The 20502-nt window shown below is 42.7% G+C and overlaps 2 protein-coding genes across 6 annotated transcripts in view; both read left to right on the top strand.

Moving 5' to 3' along the window:
* Positions 1 to 20502, top strand: part of LOC136321070 (H-2 class II histocompatibility antigen, E-S beta chain-like) — a 48510-nt gene that overhangs the window by 27418 nt on the left and 590 nt on the right. The gene's annotated exons all lie outside the window — the stretch shown is intronic.
* Positions 1876 to 20502, top strand: part of LOC136321069 (H-2 class II histocompatibility antigen, E-S beta chain-like) — a 19217-nt gene continuing 590 nt past the window's right edge. The window contains exons 1-6 of one of the 4 annotated variants that reach the window (XM_066254139.1): positions 1876 to 2044; positions 8675 to 8944; positions 10722 to 11003; positions 11681 to 11791; positions 12233 to 12256; positions 13746 to 14067. In XM_066254139.1, coding sequence (XP_066110236.1) covers positions 1945 to 2044; positions 8675 to 8944; positions 10722 to 11003; positions 11681 to 11791; positions 12233 to 12256; positions 13746 to 13759 — 801 coding nt within the window. In that variant the 5' untranslated portion in view covers positions 1876 to 1944 and the 3' untranslated portion in view covers positions 13760 to 14067. Of the gene's footprint in view, positions 2045 to 8674; positions 8945 to 10721; positions 11004 to 11680; positions 11792 to 12232; positions 12257 to 13745; positions 14068 to 20502 lie in introns of those variants that run through there. The other 3 variants (XM_066254138.1, XM_066254142.1, XM_066254141.1) reach the window with 3 other exon arrangements.

The raw sequence follows: 20502 nt of genomic DNA, 5'->3' as shown, positions 1-20502 counted from the left end.
ATAGCAAATGTTGGAGAGCTGTGGAGGAAAACAGGAACCCTCCATACACTGTTGGTGGGAATGTAAAGTAGTACAACCATTATGGAAGAAAGTATGGTGGTTCCTCAAAAAACTGAAAATAGAACTACCTTATGACCCAGCAATCCCTCTACGGGTATATATCCCCAAAACTCAGAAACATTGATACGTAAAGACACATGCAGCCCCATGTTTATTGCAGCATTGTTCACAGTGGCCAGGGACATGGAAACAACCAAAAAGCCCATCAATAGATGACTGGATAAAGAGATGTGGCACATATACACTATGGAATACAACTCAGCCATAAGAAATGATGACATCGGAACAATTTACAGCAAAATGGTGGGATCTTGATAACATGATACGAAGCGAAATAAGTAAATCAGAAAAAAACAGGAACTGTATTATTCCATACGTAGGTGGGACATAATAGTGAAACTAAGAGACATTGATAAGAGTGTGGTGGTTACGGGGGGGAGGGGGGAATGGGAGGGAAGAGGGATAAGGGGGTGGGGAGGGGCACAAAAAAACAAGATAGAAGGTGACAGAGGACAATCTGACTTTGGGGTGGTGGGTATGCAACATAATTGAACGACAAGATAACCTGGACTTGTTATCTTTGAATATATGTATCCTGATTTATTGATGTCACCCCATTAAAAAAATAAAATTAAAAAAAAAAAAAAAGAATATAGTTGAAATATGTAATACTGACAATAAGAATTGCAGAAATTTAGATAGAGAGCTGTCCTTTAGAGACCATATATGATCTTAGCTGTACATTCATATTAAAAGCACATGTAATAATTATGTAAAAGTAGAATTATATGTTTAAAATTATGATTCCATCAAAGGATATAATCCATCGTTTCTCAATAGTCTTCCATTCCCTGAGCACTGTATCACAATTGTATTAGCAAGGTCTTCTGTTATCTTTTCTAAGAATAAATCAAGAGAAGTTGAATAAAGATGAGCACATGTCTTCAAGGAAAAGAAAAAAAACCAAAATGGGAACCAGGAGTAAGGAATTAAACTTTTTACATGAATAATTATTAATTATTTTAAAGAAGAGTTGTGTTAAAAGCTAACCTTGAGTCCTTTATCTCACTGTTAGCTTAACTTGTTCTTAAAGGTACTTTTCCCCCATTCCATATAGATCACATCCTCTAAACCCCTTTCTAGATAACTGATAAACCTTCTCACTCAGGTTAAATTACTGGACCATGTTCAATTTTCCTCAGAGACACTCTTCTCTGTGAAGAGAGATCATGCTCTCCAATCAGTAGCTGTCAGTCTGGCCCATCAGTTACCAGGTGAGGCTGCCACTTCAGGTGTTCAGAGAACCACAGCCTTTGTCAGTACAGAGACACCTGAACAATCACAGCGACGTTAACTAAGAGCTTAAGTAATTCCCCAGATGCACATACAAGGTTATGGTGTCATGGGGACACAATTGACGTTTCCTAACTGGTCATCTAGTTCCCTCTGTCCCTTTAACTCCTAAACACACTCACACACACATGTGTCAGAACAGCTCTGTCAGCAGGTGTCAGGACTGGATACTGCTAAAAGACTCCAACTTGGACACACATCACTGATCAACACAGAGCTGGTTTACAGTAGGGGTCCAATAAACTGTACCTGACGCAGCTGAATCGAACCTTTAAAGCACTGAAATAAAACAGTCTTTTTCATGCAGGAAATTCTAAGTTTCAGAAAAGAACTTTCATACTGAATCTCTAACTAGCAACTGATGATGCTTTTTGCCTCTGACGCTGATTGGTGATCAGCACTGACATCATCCAATCAGGGAACAGAAAACGAGTTCTTTAGTTCATATTATGTGGGATGTGGGAGAGGAAGGGTCATGATCCTCACAGAGTGGGACTCTCCGCTTTCTGCACCTGTCCTCTCTGTTCCAGCATGGAGCGTCTGTGGTTCCCCAGAGGCTCCTGGGTGGCAGCTCTGACGGTGACAGTGACAGTACTGAGCCCTGTCCTGGATGGGGCCAGGGACACACCACGTAAGTGCACCTCGGGAGTGAGCTGCTGTGGGTGAGAGAAGGAAGGATGAGCTTTGTCACTGTGTCCAGGCCATGTCCCTTAGAAAACTGTGACATTCTCTTCAGTGACCCCCTGTCTTCATCCTGTGGATCCCGATTATTTTCACAACAGAAGGAGCCTGGGTGCTCGCCCTACGAGAGCCGTGTCACGGGCTCCCTGTGTAGAGATGGTTTCTTCTCTACTCTTCTCCAATAAACCTCTCCAGCCTCGTGTCCCATTCCCTCAGGGTCGTCAAGGGATTCAGAAATAATGATGTCAAAATAATTCCCTATTCTTTTAGAATATTGAGTTATTCCATAAAAGGAGAAAGTTTCTTTGAAAATTCTGTGGGGAATCAAAAGGAATTAGAAAATCCTGTGTTATGGTCTCGACAGCATCTATGATGTTGGTGTCTCTCCCTAATAGGTGAGGATGTATCAAGGGGCCTCCCCACTGTCTCCCTTCCTTCCCCCCTGAATCCAGTGTCCATATGACCCAGTCCCTGTAATGGAGGTCCCCTGACAGAAGCTGGGCTCAGTGCTCTATTCCTCCTGTGGAAAGTCCCCAGAAGTGAAGCAGAGACTGTCAGTCCTTAGAGTCACCCTGCAGACAAGCAGCATCAATGGGGTCAGTGTCTGTGATGCCTTAAAGAACTCAAAGCTTCTCTGAACTCCTGGTTCGTGTTCATTGTGCTATCAGACTCTCCTACATCACCATTCTCGGGCCTAAGTCCACAAGTAGGAATTCAACTAGGAGAGATAAACTGTCTGAAATCCTGTTTTTCTAAACAACAACAACAACAAAAGAACAACAAAAAAAAGAAAAAAAAACCTAGTCAAATATTACCAATTTCATAGCTTCAAAATATAAACCCTGAACAAGACCCAGTGAGTGTGAAGGTTGTTTACATCCCACGGGACTGAGAGTCAAGGGAACTCACCGCCCTCTTATAATTTTGGCCCCAAATATCACCGGTCCATTCACCGTGCCCTCTGTTTCCCTGAATTAAGTTTGGTTACCTACACTTCCGTGTCCTCCCTATTCTCAGCCTAGCGAAGTCAGCACCATTCATGGATCCCACAGTTCCCCCAGGCCTCAGCACTAGACCAGATTGTAGACAGAATACAATGAAGGGATACTTTCCCTCTTTCTTAAATCACGTTTACCGTAACGGCAATGTTTCTTCCAACTAGTAGGAGAAAAGGAATAATGGTCTCTGATTTTCTCACAGGAAAGAAAAGGAATATAATGTGTCATCCAAACAAAGAGTCTAGGAGCTTAACCCCTTCTTGTTCCAGGATCCCCAGAATGATCAAGTCCCAGAACCCTGGGTGTGTTCACTTAGACCACAGCTGTTTATCTGAGTGACTGTTTTATACTATGCTCTATTCTAGGCTCAGAGAATCTTATTTGAACATGATAGAAAGTTCCCATTTCTCATGGAACTTAGGTAATGTAAGTGGAGAAATACAGTAACCCAATAAACATTTAAGAAAAAAAAATATTCAGAGAACAATAATTGCTCTTAAAAGAAAAAATATGCCAGCATTATAGGGCAGAGAGAATTGGGCTCCTTTACTTCAGTTCAGGTAGTTAGGGACGTCTCCCTGAGAAGGGACACTGAGAGACATTTGAGACCTGAGTGAGGAGAGAACCCACCTGTGAAGGAAACAAGGGACAGGTATTCCCGGGATAGGAGCAGGAAAGGACACAGTGTGGGGACGTGTTTGCCATGTTCACAGGACTGAGAGGAGGCAGGAATGGCTGAAGCCCAGCGAGCCCGTTGGACTGTGACCCTGACACAGGAACAGGGTGGAGAGGACAGGAGAGGGTGCGTGTTGGGCCCTGGCGGCCCGGGTGAGAAATCTGAATATTATCTGAAGAGATATGTGAACTACTGGAAGGTTATAAGAAGAGTTCGTTTATATTTATATTTAGTTATAATTCTAGCCAGCATGTGGAGACTGGATTTCAGGGGTCACAGATGGAGTTGGGGAGGCCATTTAGGAGCAGGAAGAGTTCTCAGGGCAGGTGCACTTGGGGCTCATGTAGTGAGGGCTGGAGGAGACAGTGAGGAAGGGGAGTGAGTGGATGTGGGAGATACATTTGTATAATAGTTTATGAATTAATTTGGGGAGACATCGGAAAAAGATCATACTTATTCCTAAGGATTTGTCTTCAGTAATCTGAACGAACATGGTGATGTTTGTGTTGTGGTAAAGAAGACAGTGGGATAAAATTATTTGAAGTGAGTGGTTAGGAATAAGTATTTTGTTTCAATTTGAAATGATTGTGTGACATTTATGTGGAGCTGTGAAGAGGTCAGTTGAATACAGGAGCCTGGAGTTCAGGGCTGGCCAGGGCTGGGGGTGTGCATGCTGGTGGCACTGACACTGGCACTGAGTGGAATTCCAGGGCAGTGGAGGAGGTGCACAGGGACAGAGAGAGTGTGTGCAAATAATAAGATGGCCAGGGTCACACCCAGGGGGCCATCGGGCAATGAGTCATCAAAGGGGGACTGAGAAGGTGGTTTTGAGAAAAACTAAGATTATGTAAGACGTGTATGTGAAGGGGATAGATTTTTGAAGAAGAGAGGGACTGTCCAGGTGTGGTGAGAACCACTGGGAGGTGTGTTTGGTGGATGTGATGTTTGCAGTGAGAGTATGAACAAGGTGGACATGAGACAAGAGTATTTGAGGAGAGAAGAGGAGCTGGAGACGTGAGGGACAGAACTCAGGGACTCTTCTGAGCAGCTGACATCAGGGAGAGACTGTGGTCTGGGTCAGGGGTCAGCTGGACATAACGTGTCAGAATGAATGAGCCCGAGAAGAAGCTGCAAGCACTTGAGAACCAGAGAGACTCAGTCACTAGTAAGGAACCGCTGAGTGACCTTGAATGCAGAGGTGACGGTTATGCAGAGAGCCATTCATTATACAGCCAGCATTTATTAGTGACCCAGGACAGACCAGTCGTCCCCTTAAGTAATGAAAATGGGGTCAATAACAAAACAATTCTGGTCTCCATCAGCATGAATAAAGAATTATAGCACTGTACAATTTCTATGTACTAGCCTTATACATTTCAATGTGCAGTTATCAGAACTCTCCTATCTTATCTGCAGCAATTAAAAATGTAATAATCTATGGAATCTAATTTAAAATATTTAACTTACCTAAAGTTACACTTAGTTGTAGATCCCAGACTATATGGTCTAAATCTCAGTATCTAGAAATTGCCTCTCCTCTACATCAGCATAATCTTTTCACATAGGCTCCTGTGTATTCTGTTATTATACATAAACCAGTGTTTCTGTCCTTGTGTTCAAAATAATATTTACTGATCATATTAATTAAAGAAAATTACCAAATGATGATGAAGATATTATTGGCTTTAGAAAGATAAAACATAAAAGATCTGGTGAGCTTACATTCATAGGTGTTATAATAATTGAAATACCCTGATATTTACTGAGTACTCATTAAACAATCAGCACTACAAAGAATCACTTTTTCATTTCACCCTTAACAGTATCCTGTGAGGAACTTACTATTACTACATCTATTTTAGAGAGAAAGAAAAAAGAATCAAACATGTCACAAAATGACAAAAATGGAAGAGCTCTTTAAAATGTAGTCTTTCTAACTCTAGAGATTGAGCTTCTACCACTGATGACAGTGGCTAGATAGTGTATTAGGTAGGGGTCGAGTATCTGATACTCACATGTGCCATGTTGTCTTAGGGTTGGGGGCAGGGAGATGCAAGAGCTCTAGTTCCAATATAGAAGAAATTCACATTCATTTGCATTTATAACTTGAAAAGTTCCATTTGAGCTCACACTAGTGCAGACTATAGAGGGCACGTGAGGAAGAACACAGGAAGTATTAAGTACGCTCCTCTGTGTCAGATCTTGTCAGTGTGCGGCTAAAGCTGCCAAAAAAAACACAGGATGCCCGACTGAATCTGTATTTCAGAGAAACAGCAATTATTTGACTGAAATCCAACTTTAACTGGACACCCTGTATTATTTTTTTCCAAAGTGAGAAGCAGGGTAGCAGTCAGATAGACTCCCGCATGCGCCAGACTTGTATCCACCCAGCATGCCCACCAGGGGGCAATGCTCTGCCCATTGGGGCGTTGCTCCACTGTAACCAGAGCCATTCTAGTGCCTGAGGCAGAGGCCATGGAGCCATCCTCAGCGCCTGGGTCATCTTTGCTCCCCAATGAAGTCTTGGCTGCAGGAGGGGAAGAGAGAGATAGAGAGAAAGGGGAGGGGGAAGGGTGGAGAAGCAGATGGGTGCTTCTCCTGTGTGTCATGGCAATTGAACCTGGGACTTCCACATGCCAAGTTGACACTCTCCTGCTGAGCCAACTGGCCAGGGTTGGATACTGTACTTTTATTCAGTGTATTTTAAAACCTTAAGTTGGACAGTGAACAAGGACGGACAGTGCTAACCCTGCAGGCTACAGCAGCTTCACACATTTTCATTTTTCAATTTTCTCATTTGTCAAGAAGTTACTAGAGAATTTTTGAACAGTAAGAAAGATCTGGTCTGACCAAGTCCCCTGGTCTCTGCCATCACTTCTATGTGAAGGTCTCTACTCAGAGTCTGGGGACCTACTCATTTTGGTGAACTGTCCACATGACAATGTCATCTCCCTAGTTTCTCCCCCTCTGAGGGGACCTGACTATAGAAATGAGAATTCCACTTCTGGCCGAGGCTGGTATTTCGATGCCGATTGGTATTACTGGAGCAGGAGACACAGACAGTGAGCTCGTTGGGACACTGAACAGGAATCAGTCGGCTGTGCTGCAGTTTCCTCCTGTAGATAATAGGGAACCAGTGGCAGGGAAGATAAGAGAGAAGGCGATGTGAAGGATAAATGATCTGACTTGGTGATTGGTCAGCAAGGCCAAGAAACAGGTCAACCTTGGTCCTTAACAACTTTATTTCACTGGAAAATGTCTGCACATAGAAGAGATTCCTAGGAAATACAAATTTCACATAGGACCGATATTTTCAATAGGTACACTATCAGTAGAACTATGTATGTAATTCTCAGCTAATGCATCATTAATAGTGGCTTTCTCACCACAGGTGTTTCAGATGGTTCACACTAGTGGAGGTCACCCTGGGAGGACCACCACCTCTGGAACATCTGGCAATATCTGAAGTCATTTCTGTTGTCACCCTGGGATTGTGAACTCCTAGGTAGAGAGACCAGTGATACTGAGTACAGCCTTCTGTGTACAGAACAGCCCACCTCCCCCAACCGCAAAGAGTAACCTGGTTCAAATGTCAGTAGTGTTGTGGTTGAGAACACTGCTTTACACTGAATGTTCCAAAAATTCTAGACTCACACTTTGTACACACACTCACCTTCCAATTCAGTTCTTCCTGGTTTAATTTAGCTTGTTTTATTACCAAAAAGAGAAATAAAGTCAGTTGTACAAATTCACCACTTTTTGTGGAATCCAGTCAATTGAAATTAAAATCTTTATTTTTATTTTTTGCCTTTTGCAATGTTTTCCCAAGTTTCCCTTCTCATTCATCACATCTCTATAAATTTTCAACAACCTGTCTTTCTAAGTCCCAATTACTTTTCAGTAAAGTGTCTCTAGTCTCTGCAGTAATTCTCCTCTCCACATTGATGACACCAGAAGCTTCCATTTATTCATCTCACTTTAACCACAGGCTTAGTCTTCTGGTTTTCTGAGCTTTCTGGATGTGAAAATGCAGAAAGGAGATGCAGCCCTGTTGGGATTGAGGTTTAATCTCCCTAAAACCCATCTGTGGTCTCCTGTTACATTAGAATAAGGTCCCACCCTAAAACACCCCATCCCCCAGGTTTTCAGCACGGGCTCCACCTGACCTGTCCTGTCCCCTCCCCTCCCCTGTCACTGTCTGTGCCTCAGAGCACTGTTCCCTCTCCTGTCTGGAGAGCGTTCATGGTTCTCTCAGGCTTTTGCACGTGGTGTTACCTTTACCTGAAATGTGCTTTTCTTTCCCCAAACACACACACACCGTCTTCCTCCGCTCACACCAACTCAGCCTTCTTGTCACGTCGTCAGTGTCACTCAGAGGCGGCTTCTTGGCCCCGAATGTAACTTAGATCACGTTATTCCTCTCTGTTCTGGACTCCACACTTCTCCTCTGACATCTCTCACTCCTGCATGAACTCTGTGCCCCTGGGATGCGACAGTCACTGTCACTAAACTTTAAGCTCCAGGCAGAGGGGAGTCTGTTCTCCTTCTGTGGACGCCCAGGGCAGCAGGGCGGCAGGAGGTCCCACCAACCACGTGCTCACAGGAGGAGGAGGACGTGTTTAAGGAAAGGGGGAGAGGAGGGTGAGAGGAGGGAGGTGGAAACGAAGCAAATCTTCAGGAAATGGGAGTCCAGCAGCTCCACAGCGTAGCCGAGTGGATACCAGTGACTTAGGACCAGAGGGGTCAACCCTGCCCCCCCTCCGCCGGACCCAAAGGAGAGGGACCCCTGGGTGCGGGTAATCAGTGTCTCAGGGTCCTCGTGTCCCCTCTGGCCTGTGCGCCTCGCACTAAGCGGGGTCACCGTCTGTCTCTAACCAGTGTGACTGGATGGTTCTTGTCCCCACAGCACATTTCTTGGAGCAGGTTAAACACGAGTGTCATTTCTACAACGGGACGCAGCGGGTGCGGTTCCTGGACAGATACTTCTATAACGGGCAGGAGGACGTGCGCTTCGACAGCGACGTGGGGGAGTTCCGCGCGGTGACCGAGCTGGGGCGTCCGAGCGCCGAGCACTGGAACCGGCAGAAGGAGCGCCTGGAGCAGAGGCGGGCCGCGGTGGACACGTACTGCAGACACAACTATGGGATTTCTGAGGGATTCCTGGTGCATCGGCAAAGTGAGCGCGGCGGGGGGCGGGGTGTGTGTAAGAGGGGTGGGGGAAGGGACGGGGGGGGGGGACAAGGGACCGGGAGGCCCTGAGAGGGCGGCTGTGGGGACACCGGTTCAGCGTGTGGCCCCGTCCTGCGGAGGGGACGTTTCTGGGGCTGTTGGGCTCGGGGGGGAGGGTCGGGGAGCAGAGGTGACAGAGGTGACACGGGGGTGTGAACAGATTACGTCTGTGCAGGACAAACCCTCTTTTCCCGGGACAGTCACGTGTTCCTGCACGGGTGTGTCCTCCACGAGAGGGCGGGGCTCCCGGCGCCTCTGCTCTTCCTGAGGCTCCTAACATGTCTCTCAGTTTCTGGCTTTTTTTCCACCTCAGTGTGTATATTTTTACATGGTTGAAGTGATTGCGAACAAGGCTTTTAAATTATAATTCTTGCTTAATATTCCCATATTACTATTGATATTTCTACAATGCTAGTGCTATTTAAGTAGTTACATATCTTCCTATAGTTGTGACATTTTACTTCACATTCTGTTTTGTTAAATCTTTTTTCAATATTGCCAAATACTTGGTTGAAAATTAAGGGTTTTTATTTTATTTTAAATTTATGCTTCTTTGATTCCTAAGTCTCTTGAATATTTTCACTTTGAGAATATTTAATTTGCCATTTTCTTCAGCTCCTGGTTTGTGTTATGATTCTCCTTTATTACTTTCCATGTGGAGACTTTACACACCTTTAATGTAGTGAAATTCACCACAAAGATGTCAGCAAGGATTTACCATGAATCTTATTATTTTGTGGTGATGTATACATGTTTCCCCCGGTTCCTCCTCCACTTCCTCTAAAATTGTATCTATTGAGCCTGGTCTCAGGCAGGAATAACACATATATATGAACCCCAGACCCTGCTCTGAGCTCAAATGTCGGCTTAAAAAGGCAGATAATTGTCAGATGATAACAATTGCAATAATACTTATACTTCTTTTGAAAAGGGGAGAGAATGATCCACTGAGAGTGATTATCAGTATTTCTAATGAATAAATCCCCGGGCTCCGCCCCCTCTCCTTCAGGACTCAGCCTTTCTGGGCTCAGCTCTCAGAGTCAGGGACCCACCTGTCTTTCCTGATTCCCAGGTGGGACCATGTCTGTGGGGTTCTCAGGTGTGGGTGTCACGTTCCCAGGATGTCACACCCTGTGTCCCCATCTTTCCTACACTGCTTCTCAGTTTATCCACACTGCTTTGAGTTATATTTCTGTCCAAATGAACAAGGATAATAACTAGCTAACACATATTGCTGCTAAGTTCAAGCTATTGTTTTACATATTTAGACCCATTGATCTTCCCATATCTTTAAGAGGGAAGTTAGTATTATTACCCCCTTTATAGATGAGAGAGCTGAGACACAGAGGAATGTAAACATTTTCCCAGGAGCAACCAGTAAGAGGCAGAACCAGGATTTGAATCCAGGAAGCCCTGCCCCAGATAGCACACTTTTAATGAATACACTACATGCCCTGCATAGATTTGTAAACACGTCAGTAGTGAATAACTGTTGCAAGATATAAAAAAGGCCCCCAAATTTTCATCGTATCTCTCAAATCTAGTGAGCCCATGCTGTAGGGATAGATTCAAGCTCAGGGCGCTAACTCCCTCTGGGCCACAGAACCAGCTCTGAGGGACGCTGCCCAAGGACAGAGCCTGGGACTGGAGACTGAGGGACAAAGGGGAGCCAACCAAGGAGCCTCCCTCTGTCTTCCTCACATTCCCCCCCTTTTCTCTCCCAGCTGCGCCCACAGTGACTGTGTATCCTGCAAAGACCGAGCACCTGCAGCACCACAACCTCCTGGTCTGCTCTGTCACTGGCTTCTATCCAGGCCACGTTGAAGTCCGCTGGTTCCGCAACGGCCAGGAAGAGGAGGCTGGGGTCAGCTCCACAGGCCTGATCCAGAATGGAGACTGGACCTTCCAGATGCTGGTGATGCTGGAAACAGTGCCCCAGAGTGGAGAGGTCTACACCTGCCACGTGCAGCACCCAAGCCTGACGAGCCCTGTCACCGTGGAATGGAGTGAGAAGCTTTCTGACCTCACCCATGTCTGACCCAGCACAGGGGACCTTGCTTCTCCCTGAGGGTGGGGTTCCCCCTCCCCACACCTTGTTCTCATTTGTTCATGTCCCTCCTTCAGCACAGGTCCTGGGGTGTCCCTGTGATAATTCTATAAACACCTCTGCTTTCTGAGGAGACATTTGTTCTCTGCAGGGAGAAGAGAGGCTGTCCCTGTTTTGAGCTTCCCCAGGATGTCACAGATTATGCCCCTTGGCCCTGGGTTCCAGTCCCCTGCAATGGGCTCTGCTGGTGCTTCCACACTGCTGCTCTGAGTTGTCCATTTTCATCTGAGAAGAGGCACATTCTCTACAATGTGGGGTCTCCTGACATGAGGGGAGCAGTCCCTGCTCTGCGTTTATTAGCTCTGTCCCCCTGGACGAGGGCTCCACCTCATTGAGTCCCAGGCTCCACATCTGTCAGATCATGAAGTAGTGGCCTGATGTCAGGGCTGTGATGTTTAAATTAATTCAGTGCCTGAACCATGTATCGACTCAGTGTGAGTTTTAGGTCTGTTTTCCAGAAATGGCCAGTTGTTCTGGTTCCTGTAAGCGCCCTCCCCCGTGTCAAAGCTCAATCCCAGAGTCTCGATTAGAGAGCTGAATTTCGGATCAAAATCACCAAATTGTTTCTTCTCTCAGGGGCACAGGCTGAATCTGCACAGAGCAAGATGCTGAGTGGAGTCGGGGGCTTCGTGCTGGGCCTGCTCTTCCTGGGGGCGGGGCTGTTCGTCTACTTCAGGGGTCAGAAAGGTAAGGTGCCTGCTGTCAGCTGAGGATCCCCACAGACTCTGTGGGGGAAGAAGTGACTTTGCTCATTAATTTTGTGTATATCTGACACTGTATAAAGCCCTTCTTTCCCTTATCGATCTCAAATTTCGTGGAATTCCAGAAATAATAATTCATAGTGCTTATGGTTAAAACATAAAGAAATATGGCATGAAGATGGATAAAAATGGTTAACATGCAGGGGCCTTGGGTCACGACACTGGAGTAAATGAGGAGCAGATACTGAATCTGTGTGAGGGCAGCTTCATAGGTCACAGCTCTCAGTGTCTGCTCACCTCTTCTCTTTGGTGTCGGGTGAGGTGGGTTGTGGGTAGAGAAATCTCAGGTGTTCTGGGCTGTTGACAATGTGTTTGGGACAGGTTCACCTTTCTATCTTTGAGTGTGTGTCTTCCTTCTCTTTCCCAGGACACTCTGGACTTCAGCCAACAGGTAACACTCTTTAATCCTTTTTTAGAGATACAGTCCCTAACACAGGATGCAGAGGTGACAGGACAGGGACAGAATAATGGGAGGACTTTGGCTGTGACTTGTTGTCTTAGTAGAGCCTAAGTTCTATGTCGATCAGGCATCTCTGATTCGACTTCCCCGTGCAGTGGGACCCTCCTGCTTATTCGCAAGGCTGGCAGCCCCTTTGAGACTACTCTTGAGGTGGCTATGAGGTTGCTACTGTTAAGTGCCACCAGAGGAAAGACAGGACTGACACACAAATTAGTTGCTTTAATCACACAGGGAATTTATTACTCACAAATCCTTTTGGCGTGCCTGGGTACAGCTTAAGGGGGCCCCGTCGGCGTGCTCCTCTTGACTGTCTTTTGTCAGAGCTCAGAGTGGTGTGGAGACAGTCCACATCAACATTAGAGCCTGGGGGACTACTTCAGCAGGGGCCCCTCAGCTTTAGTACCTTTTCTGGCCAACACCTTCTAACAGGTATCAATCTATAGAATTGTCACTTCAGTCTACCTTCTAACAGGTGTCAGTCTACAGCAGCGGTAGTCAACCTTTTTATTTCTTCCGCCTACTCTTGTTTCTCTGTTAGTAGTAAGATTTTCTAACCGCCTACCGGTTCCACAGTAATGGTGATTTATAAAGTAGGGAAGTAACTTTACTTCATAAAATTTATAAAGCAGAGTTACAGCAAGTTAAAGCATATAATAATAATTACTTACCAAGTACTTTATGTCAGATATTTGCTAAGGTTGGCAGAATACATTTTTATAAAACAACTTACTATACTTAAATCTATCCTTTTATTGATACTTTGGTTGCACCGCTACTGCCCACTATGAAAGCTGGAATGCCCACTAGTGGGCGGTAAGTACCAGGTTGACTACCACTGATCTACAGGATTATCACCTCAAACCACCTTTCTGGGCGTTCCTCACAGGGAATTTTCTCTTATGTTAATCTACTGAAATGTTTACATCAAAACACTTTTCTAGGATGTTCTTATTCACATTAACTTACAAAGTTAATATAAATAACACCAAGCCATTTTTTATCTAGGTATAAGTTCACACACATACTGACTGGGCCCTGCTTATGAGTCACAGTTTGTTTATCACATTATAGAGTTATGGCACCAAGCCACTATATTAATTCCTATCCAAATGGCATAACTTTATTTAATTTTAATAATTATTTTGAATATCATTTTAATTACTTTTATATATCTTTCATATTTTTATATTTCTATATATTTAATTACTGTAACCTTATATTACTACAACACGTGTGGTCAGGCAGTTTGCAGTAAAACATCTTCTCACCACTTAGGACAGGCCCTCTCTACAGGAGCTTTGGCTCCAGGTGACATGGGAGTATTTCTGTTCTGACTTCAGAGCTGTTACAGGAGGCTGTGGGGGATGGGGGCGAAGCTGCCTGTGGCTGGGACTGAACACAGCGTCACCTCTGTCTGCAGGGCTCCTGAGCTGACGTGACCATGCTGACACGGAGGATAAAGAGCCCCTTTCCCAGCGTCATCGCAGCATGAGGTTTCTTGCTTGACTCTTATTCCACAGAGAGTGCTTCCTTGGGCTCTGGTTTGCCCGGGGGGTCAGTGACCCTGCAGAACATGTTCTCCCTGATGGCCTCCTCAGCCCTCACTTAACCCGGAAGTCCCCATGCTGATAGCAGTACCTGATCTCATGCCTTTCCTGGTCCTTGTGTGATTACCCTACTGTCCCCTGTGCCCCTGAATCTGCCTTCTGTCCACATTTCTTTATAAATTTTTTCTCAATTCAGTATGGTGTCAAACTTGTCTGCTTCATACAGCTTCCAGGACAGGAATTAGAAAGAAAAGAGAAAAAGGGTATCATCATTGTACAAGGATACTGTTCACTTACACGCCTGCATTTTGGCCACAGGTGGATTGGGAAGGTGTCCTTGTTTCCCCCGTGCAAAGAGTATATACCAGATGGTGGATAAGCAGATTTAATGATGTTTAATTACAGAAATGCAAAAGAACTTGACAATGCAGTACTACAAAAATAGTTTAAGAATTGACATCAGAGTAATGATAGCATGAAGGATACACTTATCCTCTTTTCTTGAAATTTTAACAAACTGAACAGCTATAACTCAGTGAAGGAAACCCAGCTGGGCTCACAGGTTTACCTGAAAGATCAGCACACTGAGTGGACTGAAGGTGAGATGCATTGAGAAGGGGAAAATAGAAAAGACACACTTGTGGTTGACCCCTTAGAGAAGCCCAAACTGTCTGGATGTTTGTTTGTTGAGCTTCAGAGACAAGAGAAACCCAGTATGACTGGATTTCCTTCTGCCAGGAGGAGTGGAGGGATTGGGGAAATTTGGGTAGATATTAAAACAAAGAAGCAGCAGAATGAGGGTTCATGGACAGTGTTCCCATGGTCCGCTAGGAGCTCAGTTTGGGACAGAAACACAAAAATACAGTGTGCCCCTGTTCCCCAGACAGCCAGATCCTTCCTCTTTTCTCATGCAGGTACTGGATACTGGCAGAGACATTCCCCACAGATACTTCTACAGAGTCACTCTTTCCCCTGAGGAACAAAGGGGCTCAGTGTCTTGATCCTTGGACTGTTGGATACTTGGGGATGAACACCCAGAGCCCCGAGATTGCCATTGCTGAAGCTGTAACCTCACAGCACACCCCACTTGTTATCACAGCTCCTCAGAGAGGCAAGCCTGAGAATTTCACAGAGATAAAAATCTAATCCAGTGCCACCTACTGGAAAAAAAAGAAAAGAAAACCTCTTTTTTGCTTGAATGTTGGGTTGGATACTTCTTCTATATTGTTTTTTTTTCTTGTTGTTTTCTATGTTTTTGAATATTGTTTTAGGGGGCTTTGTTCTTTGTTTACTTTGTGGGTTTTTTTATTTTTTAGTATTTATTTCTTATCTTTATTTTTATTGATTAAATTTATCTTCAGTTTTCAATTTATTTTAATTTTTTGTTGTTCTTTGATTGATTTATTAACAATACAACTCACAAATGTTCTCAATACAGAAAAAAAATGAATTCTCTGGCTACCCCCAAAAAGATGTAGTTCATAAAGAAAATATAGATCACCATAAAACAATCTCAATTGGTTTAAAACCTTGAAGTTAAACAGTAGAGAATCCAGAATTGAAGTTTTGAAAATAATCAATGAGATGTGAAAAAACAATAACAGGGAATTTAATGATCTCAGAAAACAAAACAAGTACTCACCAAGGAAACAGAAACTTTAAAAAAGGAGGTGAAGAACTCAATACAGAAATTGAAAACTGAGGTAGCAAGTGTAGCTAATATAAGAGGCCGATAGAAAAGGGAGTCAGAGACATTGAAGACAGGAAACTAGAATTGATACAGAGGGAGGAAGAGAGAGATTCAAAAATTTTTTTAAAATGAGGGAGCTCTAGGAAAATTGTTTGACTCCATCAAAAAGAACAATATAAAAATAATGATAAATCCTGAAGAGCAAGAGAGGGAGTAGGGAATGGAGAGCTTATTGAAACAAAATATTGAGGAGAACTTCTCAAACTTATGGTAAGAATTAGATCCTCAATGCCAAGAAGCAAACAGAATGCCTAGTACCTCAACCCAAACAGGCCATCTCCAAGGCACATCGTACTAAAATGTCAAAAATGCAGGACAAAACCAAAATCCTCAAGGTAGCTAGAAAAATAAAGAACATAACATATAAAAGGAGTCCATGAGTCTATCATCAGACATCTCAGCAGAAACTCTACAAGCCAGAAGAGAGTGGATTCAAACATTGAAAGTCATAGAAGAGAGGAATTATCAGCCAAGGATACTATATCTATCAAAGCTGTCCTTCAAATATAAAGGAGAAATAAAATGCTTTTTCAGACATACAGAAGCTGAGGAAAATTGTCACTGGAAAGCCCCCACTGAAGAAAATACTGAAGGGGGTTATTCCTCATGATACAAAGAATAAAACAAAACAAAAGTACAATAAAGCTCCCTGAAGGTTACAATATAAAACAGTATATTTTGTGAAAACAAAAAAATAAAAAGGGAAAAATAAAGGTTTAAAGTAGCAAAGAAAGATGGAGTGCAGAAGCACATATAATAAAGTATGTGCTTTATTATAGCACTATTACTATTATTATACAAAGACTATTATTATACACATGAAACTTTTCACAATTACTTAAAAGTACAAAAACCCCACAAAAAAACAAAACTAAACTAAAATACATAGCTTAGAAAAAGGATATAGAGGAAAGAAACATAGAATATCAGCAAACAACAGCAACTGTCAGAAACAAAAGGAAAAATACCAAAGGAGACACAGAGCTACCAGAAAATAGAACATAAAATGATTGTAGGAAATCCTCATGAATCAATAATTACTCTAAATGACAATGGACCAAATGCACCAATAAAGAGGCACAGAGTAGCAGATTGGATCAAAAGGCAAAACCAAGTATCTGTTGCCTTCTGGAAAAACATCTTAGCTGTAGGGACAAAAGTAGTCTCAAACAGAAAGTTTGAAAAACGATTCTTCAAGCAAATAACACCCAAAGAAAAGTAAATGCACTCATACTAATATTTGATAATATTGACTTCAAGACAACAAAGGCAACAAGAGACAAAGATGGACATTTCATACTGGTAAAGGACATGCTAAATTAATGAAACCTCACACGTCTTAATAGATATGCACTGAGTCAGGGAGCACCAAAGTGTATAAGAAATCTACTAACAGAACAACAATAACAGAAAAGAGATAGACAAAGACACAATCAAATTTGGAGGTCTCAGCACATTATTGACAGTTTGAGATAGATCAGCCAAATAGAATATCAATAAAGAAACATTGATCTAGTGGTGGCGCAGTGGATAAAGCGTCAACCTGGAATGCTGAGGTTGCCGGTTCAAAACCCTGGGCTTGCCCGGTCAAGGCACATATGGGAGTTGAAGCTTCCTGCTCCTCCCCTCTTCTCTCTCTCTCTCTCTCTCTCTCTCTCTCTCTCTCTCTCTCCTCTAAAATGAATAAATAAATAAAAATAATTTTAAAAATATTGATCTGAAATGAACACTAGATCAAATGGACATAATAGACATTTACAGAAGCTTCATCTCAGAAGAGCAGATTATACATTCCTTTCCAGTTCATATGGAACATTCTCAAGATTAGACCATATGTAAGGCCACAACACTAACATTAACAAATACAAAATGATTGATATTATACCAAGCATATTTTGTGACCATAAGGCTTTGAAAATAGAATTCATTTGCAAGAAGAATGTAAAAAAACTCAGAAAAATGTGGAAATCAAACAGCATATATCTAAAAAATGATAGTCAAAGAATAAATCAAAAGATACATACCAACGAATGAGAATGACAACACAACATATCAAAACTTCTTGGATACAGTGAAGCAGTAATAAAATTTTATATCATAATAGGATTATATCAAGAAACAGGAAAGATCCCAAATAAACAATCTAACATTGTATCTTAAAGGACTAGAAAAAGAAGAATAAAGGAGCCCAAAGTCAACAGAAAAACAACAACACCGATAATTAGAGCAGAACTAAAAAAATAGAGAATAAATATCTATAGAAAAAATAATACAACAAAGTGTAGGTTTTTAAAAATATCAGTAAGTTGACAAATTCCAGGTTAGACTCACTATGGAAAAAAAAAGAAAGGACTCATATAAACAAAATCTAAAATTAAAGAGAAGAAATTACCACAGACAGCATAAAGATACTACCTCACAGCCTTAGATTGGCTGTTATCAAAAAGACAGGTAATAACAAGCATTGGAGACTGCGGAGAAATAGGAACCCTCACTCACTGCTGGTGGGAATGTAAACTGGTACAGTCATTATGGAAGAAAGTATGGTGGTTTCTCAAGAAATTAAGATTACAGCCTGACAAGTTGGTCACACAGTGGATAATGCATTGTCCTGGGATGCTGAGAACCTGGGATCAAAAAGTCCCAGATTGCTGATAGAGTGCAGACTCACTAGGTTGAGTGTGTTATCATACATAGGAGCCCATGGTCGCTGGCTTGAGCCCAAGGTACCTGGCTTGATCAAGGGGTCACTGGCTCAGCTGGAGACCGCCGGTCAACATACATATGAGAAGGCAATCAATAAAAAACTAAGGTGCTGCAATGAAGAATTGATGCTTCTCATCTCCCTCCCTTCCTGTTGTCTCTCTGTCCCTGTCTGTCCCCCACAGTTAAAAAAATTAAGAGTAGAACTACCATAGGACCCAGCAATCCTTCCACTGAGTATCTACTCAAAACAGTTGAAAACATTGGTACGAAAAGACACATGCACCCCCATGTTTATTGCAGCATTATTCACAATGGCCAAGACATGGAAACAACCAAAGTGTTCCTTGATACAAGATTGGATGAAAAAGATGTGGTACATATATACAGTGGAATACTTCTCAGCCATAAGAAATGATGACATATTGCCATTTATGACAACATGAATGGACCCTGAAAACATTATTGTCCCAGTAGAGCCCAAGCTCTATGTTGATCAGGCGTCCCTGATTTGACTTCCCCTCTCAATGGGACTCTCCTGCTTATCCGCAGGGCTGGCAGCCTCTTCGAGACTACTCTTGAGGCGGCTATGAGGATGCTACTGTTAAATGCCACCAGAGGAAAGACACGATCGACGCACAAATTAGTTGCAATAATCACACAGGCAATTTATTACTCACAAATCCTTTTGGCGTACCTGGGTACAGCTGAAGGGGACCCTGTCGGCGTGCTCCTCTTGGCTGGCTGGGGTCAGAGCTCAGAGCAGCGTGGAGACAGTCCACATCAACATTGGAGTCTGGGCGACTACTGCAGCAGGGGGCCCTCAGCTTTAGTACCTTTTCTGGCAAACGCCTTCTAACAGGTGTCAATCTACACAGGATTATCACCTCAAAGCACCTTTTTGGGAATTCCTTGCAGGGAACCCCCTTTATGTCAATCTACTGAAATGTTTACATTAAACCACTTTTAAAGATGTTCTTATTTTCCTTAATTTACAAAGTTAATGTAAATAACTCCAAGCCACTTCTTATCTATGTATAACTTCACACACACACACTAACTGGGCTCTGCTTGAAAGTCACAGTCTGTTTATCACAGTACAGAGTTATGGCACCAAGGCACTATATTAATTCCTATATAAATGGCATAATTTTATTAAATTTTAATAATTATTTTGAATATCATTTAATTACTTTTATATATCTTCCATATTTTTATATTTCTATATATTTAATTACTATAACCTTATATTACTATAACAATTGTACTGAATGAAATAAATAAATAGGAAAAAGGTAAGAACTATATGATTTCACATGCAGGAGGGATACAACACCAAGACTCATGGACATAGATAAAAGTGAAGTGGTTCCCAGGGGTTCAGAGCGACTGGGAAGAGGGGAGTAGAGAGGGACAAATATCAGGTGACAGAAAATGATGTGACTTTGGGTGACTGGCATCCAACACAATCAACAGTTCAAATGCTACAGAGATGTTCACCTGAAACCACCTATGGACTCTTACTGATCCTTGTCACCCATTAAATTTAATGTCTAAAAAAAACAGAGTTGAAATATGAAATAATTAAAATGCAGAATGGATAACTTTAGAAAGAGAGCTGTTTTAAAGTTCATTTAGGATCTGGGCTATACATTCATATTAAAAGTGTGTGTAATAATTATTTTAAAGTAGAATAATATGTTTAAAATTATGTGAGTACATGAATGGACAGAATTCATACTTTCTCAGTAGTCTTCCACTATCATTAAACCTATTTTAGAGATAAAGGAAGAAGGAGCATGGATGTTACAAACTGAGGTGGAAGAGCTCATGTTAAAATGTAGATTTTCTAACTCCAGAGCTCAGGGTTCTAACCATCACTGGTGACAGTGGCCTGGTTGAATCTGAATTACTGTCACATTTCTGATGATCACATGTGCCAGTGTGTCTTAGGGCTGAAGGCGGACAGGTGAAAGGCCTTCTAGTTCCAATATAGGATAAATACACATTTATTTGTATTTATAATATGAAAAGTCCTGTCTGGACTCACACTAGTGCAGACTGTCGTGGGCACGTGAGGAAGAACACAGGAAGTATTAACTATGCTCCTCCGTCTCCGGTCTTGTTAGTGTGGGGCTACGGCTGCCAAATGAAATGCTTAATTAAATGAAAATTTT

The sequence above is a fragment of the Saccopteryx bilineata genome, chromosome 1, assembly GCF_036850765.1.
Source record: "Saccopteryx bilineata isolate mSacBil1 chromosome 1, mSacBil1_pri_phased_curated, whole genome shotgun sequence".
NCBI classification, from domain to species: Eukaryota; Metazoa; Chordata; class Mammalia; order Chiroptera; family Emballonuridae; genus Saccopteryx; species Saccopteryx bilineata.
The sequence above is the reverse complement of the archived record's forward strand: the minus strand, read 5'-3'. Positions and strand labels throughout refer to the sequence as shown.